Source organism: Egretta garzetta, unplaced genomic scaffold, assembly GCF_000687185.1.
Source record: "Egretta garzetta isolate BGI_Z169 unplaced genomic scaffold, ASM68718v1 scaffold265, whole genome shotgun sequence".
Classification (NCBI taxonomy): domain Eukaryota; kingdom Metazoa; phylum Chordata; class Aves; order Pelecaniformes; family Ardeidae; genus Egretta; species Egretta garzetta.
Genome location: NW_009259789.1, coordinates 890,123 through 899,559, shown reverse-complemented (window position 1 = coordinate 899,559; position 9,437 = coordinate 890,123). Strand labels below are relative to the sequence as shown.

Here is a 9,437-nt window from a genome sequence, read left to right as displayed (position 1 = left end):
GAGCCCGACCCCCCCAGCTCCCCCCTCCTCTCAGGCAGTTGTAGGCAGCGATGAGGGCTCCCCTCAGCCTCCTCTGCTCCAGGCTGAACCCCCCCAGCTCCCCCAACCGCTCCCCAGCAGCCTGGGGCTCCAGACCCCTCCCCAGCTCCGCTGCCCTTCTCTGGACATGTTCCCCCCCCCAATCACCTTTCCTCATAAAAGAACCGGCACAGGACAAGGCACAACTTGAGGCCGGTGCCCCTCGTCCCAGCTCCAGTGCCCTTCTCTGGACATGTTCCCCCCCCCCAGTCACCTTTCCTCATAAAAGAACTGGCACAGGACAGTTACCTGTTTTCTCTTAAAAATGTCGATTTGGGGATTTGTTTGGGAAGAACGCGGGTACCTCAGTAGCAGATGCTCTCACCACGTCTCCCGCTTGCTCCTTTCTTTCCGTCTTTTCCTGATGACTCGTATGTAAGAACACTAAAGAGGATGCTACCCCACCACACAAGTTTAAAACAGCTCCATGAAACTTAGTAGACAGGCAGTAATTTAGTTCCAAGAAAGCCACAAAGAGAACACGACGATACCGATAAGGTCCTGGAAAGGTCAAACCTCGAAAGCTGTGACTGAATTAGTGCGTGCACAGCGTCATTTTGAATAAATCAGAGCAAACAGAATATACATCATCTGCCATGAAAACAAATCCAATAAGCAGAATCAGAGTGATAAAGAATTATGCAAAACTTCCTTTAAACTACAACCCAGAAGCTCTCAAGAGACTCGACTCTGGCCCAGATTAACCTATTTCACAATGTACCGCTTCTATTTCTTTTTAGACGGCTTCAAAACATTTCGCAATCATCACTACTCCAAAGCAAATAAATACTCCCACTCAACTCAGCTGCCCAGGGACACTATTTCTTCGGCCTCAAAAGGCAAACCTCTGTTTTGCCCCAAAACCAACTTCTGTTTTCTCGGGCGCCTGGTTTGCAGAGGCGGTGGCAGAGCGAAAAGCAGCGTCGAGGAGAGCCGACTTCTCGCCCACCCTGCACACGCCGCCCGCCGTGCTCTCTCCCCTCCACCACAGGAAAATGGGAATTATTTAAAACAAAGGGCATCTCCACTATTCCCTTTCCTTGATTTGCTATGCAAGCATCACGGCGATGGAGTACTCGGCGTTTTCTCCCGAGACGCAACCTGCCAGCGTGGCAGAGACCAAAAGCTGCTGAGCAGAAAATAGAAAGGAAGAAGTGGGAGCCACGAAAGGGAGAAAATACAGAGCACAGATCACAGAGAAGTGAAAGGATAAAGGTGATAGCAAAGCCTTGGCAGTACATTGGATGCTCAATCTATCGAAATGCAATGAGAAAACATTCTCTTCTCCTAATTTTTAAATGCTTTGACCCATCTGGACGCACACACGTACAAAGCGACACCATTTCCCCCTTGTTGAAAACCAGCCCGTGGGCATCACCACGCTCACAGCTACGAGAGTAGAAATAAACAAAACAAACAATCCAAAAATAGAAATGATAAAAGATTAGAAATGAATCAATGCCAAAAACAATACAAATGGAGGGGTGACAAGAAGGAGACACCTCAAACCTGATTTTCTTCAAGGAAAAGCTAAGGTTCTTCTCAGCAAGATGACTCCCAAACACGAACTTTTAAGGAAACAAAGCAATTACGATGACACAGGTAGAAATAAAATAAAAGACTCGTTATTGAGAGCTGGCAACACCACAAAGCAGAATTTTTCTTGAAAACATCTTCCCTGGTTGCACTAGGGACAGACCCAGCTGCTGAGCACCAGCACGGGACAAGCCTGCCTGCCCGCAGAGCCCTCTGGATCAGGGGGCTTGTCCCAAAAACCTCTTGGGTTCTTACATGATGCTCCTCCTTCCAGAGCCAGGAGAACAAGGACAAACCATAAACATATTAAAACGTTAATTATTATGTAATTAAAGTGTCTCAGGAGCCATTCAGTAATTGTTCATGGTTATGCCACATGGCGAGCGGGCCTGTAAAAGCCGAGAACATGGGCTGAAAAGCCTGAAAAGAAATAACACTTTTTTTTTTTGCCATTACAGTGAAGAAGTACTTGAAAAGTTAAAGAATTATTTTAGTATCTAGTCCTGGATAGACAGCCCATGCTATCGGCCACGGTGCAAATGCCTTTTCAATTATAAAATCTCAAGTCTGTTGCCTCTTTAACACCTGTGAAGCTCAGTACAGGACATTTAACTTAAGGGGGGGCATCAAAATCATATTCTTCAGTCCATCAGAAACAGTTTAAAAGAGAAAAGAACTGAGAAGGTGAAGAACTTAAGAAACTTTCTACTCTAAAGTTCTTTTCTAGGCCTTGATTTAACTCAGAGGATTTATCCTTTCAAAACTCAAAAAGAAAAAACTCTCTTTGTCCACCTGGTCAGCTTGATTTGATGGTTTTGGAGGGGATTACAGGTTTAGTGAACAAAATGCATTTATATTTCTCTAAGAAATATACCTTTCTCCCACAAATACCGTCTGATTAATCAATTCTCAGGCTTTCAAAGGGTCAGCTGGCTCCCAGACAGGCTCACAAGTAAATGTAAACAAGGGAACATCATTCAGCAGGTACATTTCCAGCAAAATCCCAAATCCCAAATACATTTGCTCCTCACCTTATAATGATTTTTTTTTTTTAAATCAATAGTCTAAAAGTTATCATGGATCCAAAGAAAACAAATGGAGCAAATTAATAAATACTTGGACAAGGGGCTGCTAGAACACGTCACCCGGACTGCTCCATGAACGGCGTGTGTGCATGACAACCGTACTGCAACGCAGTCCAGCACAGGGCCATAACATCATATATACCCCAGCCCCTATCTCTGGATGGAGAATAAAAACTGATCTGGGAGGTGATGGCTGATTTTGTGCTGAGTGCCAGCTCCATCAGAGGAGGGCAGAGAATGTCGATAGGCAAAAACCTGGGAACGCACATGAGCAAAGGTCACCCCACACATGCTTTGAAGCAAACAGAGCAATGAAACTTAAGCATTAAACAGTCCCTTCGTCTTCTTTCATAGAATCACAGACTGGTTTGAATTGGAAGGGACCTTTAAAGACCATCTAGTCCAACCCTGCAGGGAGCAGGGACGTCTCCAACCAGCTCAGGTTGCTCAGAGCCCTGTCCAGCCTGGCCTTGAGTAGTTTCCAGGGATGGGGCATCTGCCACCGCTCTGGGCAACCTTTTCGCTGAGCACTCACCATTCATCTCTGCCTGTACACGCCAGAGGCAAGGACTGCTTCTTCCTATAGGTCTACATAACATGAGCTCCAAGTTGATTAGCTCCTCTGGATACTCTCGTAACACAGATAGTACCAACTCAACAGTTTGTACCTTTCCCAGCATAATTAATCCTTGTTAGCAACCCCGCTGCTGTTACCAGCTGACCATTTGCTCTAAGCAACGTACGACAAGTCAACGGTGAGGGGTAAGCAGGGTTTGCAGGTTAGTTCAGGAAGGGCATGGAGGGCAAAGCAGAAGAAAGACAGAGCCTTTGCGTGTGCCCATGGCAGCAACGTGGGTTACAATTTCTAGCAAAGAATTGACAGAATAGAAGGAAAAGAAACAGAAGGGGGACAACCATGCGATGTACGAGGAGAGGTGGAAGGAATGAAGTTCATTTGGCCTGGAGGAAAGATAGCTGAAGATAGGAAGAAATGTAATTGCTGCCTGCAACTACCTAAGGAGAGATTACAGAAGAGACACCATCAGACACGGTCACAGAAAAGTACATGAAGCAACAGACACAAGCTGCAGCAAAGGAAGTTCTCATCAGATATAAGATTATATTATTTTTTTTTTAAACCATGAGGGTGGTCAAGCGCTGGACCACTGGCCCAGAGGATCAACAAGATCTCCATCATTAAGAGAAATTCACAACTTGACTGGGCGAGGTCTTGAACCTGATCCCACTCTGAAGCTGGCCTTGCTTTGAGTGAGGGATCAGACCAGGGTCCCTTCCAACCCAACTCACCCCACGTTCTGTGCCTAGACCCAAGTTTGGGTGCAAAAGTACCATATTCACCCGCAAGTAATGGAAGGGAGGTGAGCTGCCCCTGCTTTCTGAGGGGACGAGAGCTCATGTGGAAGCAGCACGGAGCTGCCAGCTCAGCAAGTGACTGTGGGGCAGCCAATGCCACCGTGACCATCCATCGGGCACCTGAGAGCAACCGGGAGCTGCTCGGAGCAGTCTCACCCCCAGTGCCAAGTGCACACCCACGGCCAAAGGTCTTGCAAAAGAACGATGGTTTCTGAAGAGGAAAACGCCACCCGCCGACCAGCGCAAAAATGAACATCAAGGTAGAAAAGCAGCCCCAGTAAATGTTTAACATGGAGTAAAGTTAAAAAACCCAACAAAGTTCACAGACTTCGTAGTTATCTGCTTCAGATTTCTTCCTTCTGTGCAGGTGAACATGCTGGGTTTCTGTTTCCTCCGTGTTCTTTTACTGCGTATTTGAAAGCAGCTCATTTATACAGTCTCATGTTGCCTATGATGGCAAATATAAACCAGCAAAGATGTTTTTAACCCTGCTTAATAGAAAAAAACCCTTAATGTCCAGGCCTGGATGGCCCTGTGGGCACTCACAATACGAGGAGCATAGTAAACAGTTTATGCAGACACTTGCACTGTGTAAATGTTTGCATCGTGCAAATATTTATTGCAGTTAAAAATTGATAAAACCGATGTAAAGTTTCTCCACAGTGCAGTGCTGAGGATTTCCAAGATCATCTTTTATTCAGGGTAAATGCTGTATTGTGAACAACCGTAAGAGAGCATCAGAAGGTCAAGAAAAGAAGATCAGAGGAGTGAAGGAAGCGAGGGCTCAGGCAACTGCTGTAAAAAACCAGGGAGGTAACAAAAACTGAGCTTTAGGGAGGGAGGGATTCAAAAAGTTTATAACAAACCCCGAAACTTTACAGCATCCAACTGTACAAAGCTCAAACTTGCAAATCCCCTGGCACAGTGCAAAAATAGTGAAGAGTAAAATACGATTATGGTTAATATAAAAGTTCAACATAAGCCAAGAAAAGAGATAGAATATGAACACGGCTCTTGGAAGAATTCTAGCGCATTTACTTTTGTATCGGAGAAAGGTATTTTTCAGCAGATGCTTTTTTGCACTTCATCAAAATTAGAAGCATCTGCTATTTTCTGAACTTGGTTTACCAAACAACACAGCTCACTACCTAATGAAGATGAAATTCAAATGTCACCTAAAGAAGCAATTAAAAAAATAATTGAATTTTTTTTCCTACCTCAAAAAATATTACTGTATTAAGCTCACACTTGCTTGTCCTCAGGCACAGGCTTCCTAGTGATTTACAGATGATTTTAACATCTGAACCATAATTGTTAACGCTGTGAACTACTTATAACCTCAATTTAAAAAGCCTATTAATTTTTGGAAAACACACAAGAAACTGCAGGCACAAATCACGATCATTTCACCTTTTCAGCAGCGTACTAAAAATGAACCCGATTAGAGCAAAATGACTATGAGTCAAGATGGCATTTCTTCCTCTCCCTGCATATCAATTCAGTGCAGGATACCAGGAGAGCACTCCCAGGTTGCACCTTCAGGTATTTGGAGGTTTTTAGGAGAGAGAAAGTTTCTTCTTCTTCAGATGCAGCAAGTATAACATAATAATTCACTTGTGTGTCCTGCTTTGACCCCGGGTTAGGCTGAAGGTTTACAGGAAGCATTTTCATTACAGAACAACTCTGCATTTTCAGTTGAAGCCCAAAAAAAAGAAAACCATGAGGTGTTTTTAACTGTTTTTTTTTTTTAAACAACCTTTTGTTCCTATGATCTTCCCTCGCAGAGATTACAAGGATTTTTTAGAACAAACGTGAAGTATTTTTACAACTTCATTTCATAAATGAAAGGAAGCACAGCAGAAGGTTAATTCTGGAAATAGTTCATCAGCCACTTGGAACAAGCAGAGTCCAAAGGGAACCATTAGTTTTTCCATACACAACTTGGGATTCTTTTTCTAATTTCAGCTAAAAGAATAGAATACATAAGGTAGCGCTTGTCCCCACAAGACTGAAGTCCATAAACGCACAAGTTATATTTAGGTCTCTTCGTGAAATGTCGGCTCTTAACCAGCACCCCCACGTTGGTCTCTCACCACGGACAGATGAGCTAAATACCACCCATCCATCAGAAGAACAGATATTTTTATACATGTTTTTACAAGGTTGTCTGACCCATTGTTGTTGTTTCTGAACACGTTCCAAGGAGTTTAAAAATTTTAAGTTTGAGGTACCTAAGGATATACATAGTTCTACGAGACCTACATGCTGCAATATTGATTAATTGGCTTTTTCATAGAATCATAGAATACTTTGGGTTGGAAGGGACCCCTAGAGGCCATCTAGTCCTCCGCTGCAGGAGCAGGGACACCTTTAACCACATCAGGTTGCTCACAGCCCCGTCCAACCTGGCCTTGAATGTCCCTAGGGATGGGGCCTCCACCCCCTCTCTGGGCAACCCCTGCCAGGGTTTCACTTGCCTTCCATCAGCTTTGACACACTAGGAGTTGAACTTAAGCCATGTTCCAACCTGATAAATGGGGCAGTTTTCTACTTCAGAAGGAGCCTGCATATCAAATCATCTCAAGCTCAAGCAGATGACAATAATTTTTTTGTCTCTCAAATAATCAGGATTTGGAAATGAAACCATAATACTTACATGCTACAGTGTAGCAACATGAGTTGTTCATTGTAAAAGCAAAAACAACTCCTTAATTGTTTATGCTGACAATGGCTGCATAGAGGACACTTGCTATATGGGCTGCATTTGCAGTTCTATATATTTAGATTACTGGAACATATTTATACTGCTAGAAGCCACATTTGATTCAGGCTCCAAGTTAAAGAAATATCATTGCGTACAGTTAGATTCTTACCAAGGGGAACTTACCTAAAAGCTGCCAGTAAGGGAGCGTAAATTGAGTCTCCGTCATAGACATACAAGTGGTCCCAACTGCACTCTGTGGCAAAGTGATTGAATCGAAGCCTGAGGATTGTGTTTGGCCTGTAAAAAAAAAAGAAAAATAAAGAAAATATTTGTAAATAGCCACTTGACACATGGGGCGAAGTCCCTCCAACAAACTCCTCCAGTGTGAAGCTCCTCTCTAAACAAGACTAAAACCGAGTGACCTAGTGTAACCGTAGATGCATCAAACACGCTGTGGCTTTCTTTTTTGGTGTGCACGCTCCCCTGGTATTAAGCAACAGATTCTTTATGGTCAGAAAAACCGTGTCCTTAAACCTCTCCCCACCACCAACGGCAGAAATTGAAGAGCAGGCACTGCCAGCCCTCTGCTCTTTACCAGTACTGGCTCCCCTAATGACAGGGCTTTGCAGGGGTAAGCATGGAAAATCTACACGGACAATACATTCACGTGTACATGTGGCACTTAGGGACATGGTTTAGCGGCGGACTTGGCAGCGTCAGGTTTGCAGTTGGACTCTATGATCTTAAAGGTCTTTTCCAACCTAAATGATTCTGTGATTCTATGAAGAATCACAGCCACCATCAGGGGACTGACCAGAGCTATTTTTCTTCAAGGGATTTTCTGCAGATTGATATGATTATGATGGCCTGAGATTATTTACTTGCCCAGAAGCTGGCAGAAATCCTTCTTCTATTACTTTATTACTTGTGCAGTACTGCAGGATGGCCCTCCAAACTGGAAATTGGAAACACGCCTCAGTGGACGCTAACTAAAGGAATTCTCAGTCTTGCTCACCACCTTCTGGGAGCAAAAGAAAATACATCAAGAGGATGCAGAGGAGACCCCTCTTCTACAGGACAGGAGGCCCTTGGGCTTTACCTTTTGACAAAAGGAAGGTCTGTGGTTATTACTTGGACGATCAAGACGCTGTAACCACTCACTGCCCCTCATTCCCTACAAATGCTAACCAGGTTGCTTGACTTTCTTCTGGAGATGCGTTACAAAGAATACTGGGACCAACTGAAAAAGAATGAGCTGGAAGTCCTGGGAAGAGACTTGCTGCCTTCCACTCGAATGCAGTGGGCCCAGCACACCCCGATGTTAACACCACTGGTCAAGAAGAGTCTACTCTGTTGACTAAGTCAAGAAAAAACCATGACGGGGCCTGATCAGCTGAGATGTATCAGCAGGGAAAAGGTTTTATTTAGTTCATGTGGGGATGGAAACGGTAGTTCAGACACCAAAACACATCAGCATTTTTTTCACTCCACACACAAGAGATGCCCACTATCCATAACCAAGTAACGTACATTTAGATACCATCAGTTTCACAGCTAATATGCAAAGATACACCCTGAAGAGAATCACGCAGAAGCCATGGCAGGTATCTAATTTAGCTCAAGGAGGGTGAAAACACCACTAACATTGTGCTTGGACCCCGAGATAAGAAGAGAGTGACTCTACAGCAGCATTGCTTTTTGCTACCCGCAGCTGTAACTGTTGAAAGGACAGATGCAAGTGATTAGGATCTCTTCAACAGCATTGCCCTTGGGTGCAGATGAAGTCCTTGTTCATCCTAATCAAATAAATTAATAAAATGTCAGCTTGCCATCATGTCCTTCCTTCCCACAGAAGGGGAATTCTTTAGGGAGTTATTCTGCAAAAGAGCATTTTTTGACAGTCACAATGATCTATCCCAGGCCTTTGGAAAAAGAGCAGCAGGTGTAAGTCAAGGATAATGTCTTGCTTAAAGAAAAGGTACAAAGAGTCCTCATCGTTTCAAAACGGAGCAGCCTATGAAATTGTAGGGGGTTTGCTTCTATTTTAACGGTCTGACAGCTGTAGAGCAGAAAGAAATACTTAATCAATAAAAGCTTTAGACCAGGAACAAAAAGAAAGAGATTATCTGTGCTACAGCTAACAACTCATTAGCAGACAGCACTCATTTGCAGAATCACAAGGCTACAGGTTCTGCCTCAAACGGGATCCTCAGGCTGGCTGGATCTCATCTGCCTTGCCTCGTGCTCCCGGGGAAGAAACGAAAAGACCACCCCAGTATGAGGACACAGCACAGACACCAGGCAAGAAGAGTCAGGAGCGGTGCAAAAAGGAAGCGAGTACAGCAAGGAACACGTGGCTTATTTTACATCTGAATTTATCTAGCGTCTTCAATTGCACATGTGCCTTGGACCATTACTTGCTAACCTCAAAAGCCCTCCACATACCGGTACGCTAGCAACGAGGTGAGGGCACTCAGCAGAATTTAACAGCTTTGCAGACGCTGTTTTCCAAATCCAGATCTCTCTGGGAATTTCACATTTGGCAGAGAGCTTGGGCTATTTTCACAAGGGTGCATATTTTAGCTGGTTTAATCAGCACGATTATCTCCTTTCTGTTTACCACCATCCTCTGACAGCAGGGTACCAACAGTCAGAAGTAG

General features: G+C 44.1%; 1 protein-coding gene across 3 annotated transcripts in view; it reads right to left on the bottom strand.

The window, feature by feature from the left end:
- ATRN (attractin) overlaps positions 1–9,437 on the bottom strand; it is a 140,907-nt gene that overhangs the window by 116,740 nt on the left and 14,730 nt on the right. For all 3 annotated transcript variants that reach the window (XM_035895064.1, XM_035895066.1, XM_035895065.1), the window contains exon 3: positions 6,961–7,074. In XM_035895064.1, the coding sequence (XP_035750957.1) occupies positions 6,961–7,074 (114 nt within the window). The remainder of the gene's footprint in view (positions 1–6,960; positions 7,075–9,437) is intronic.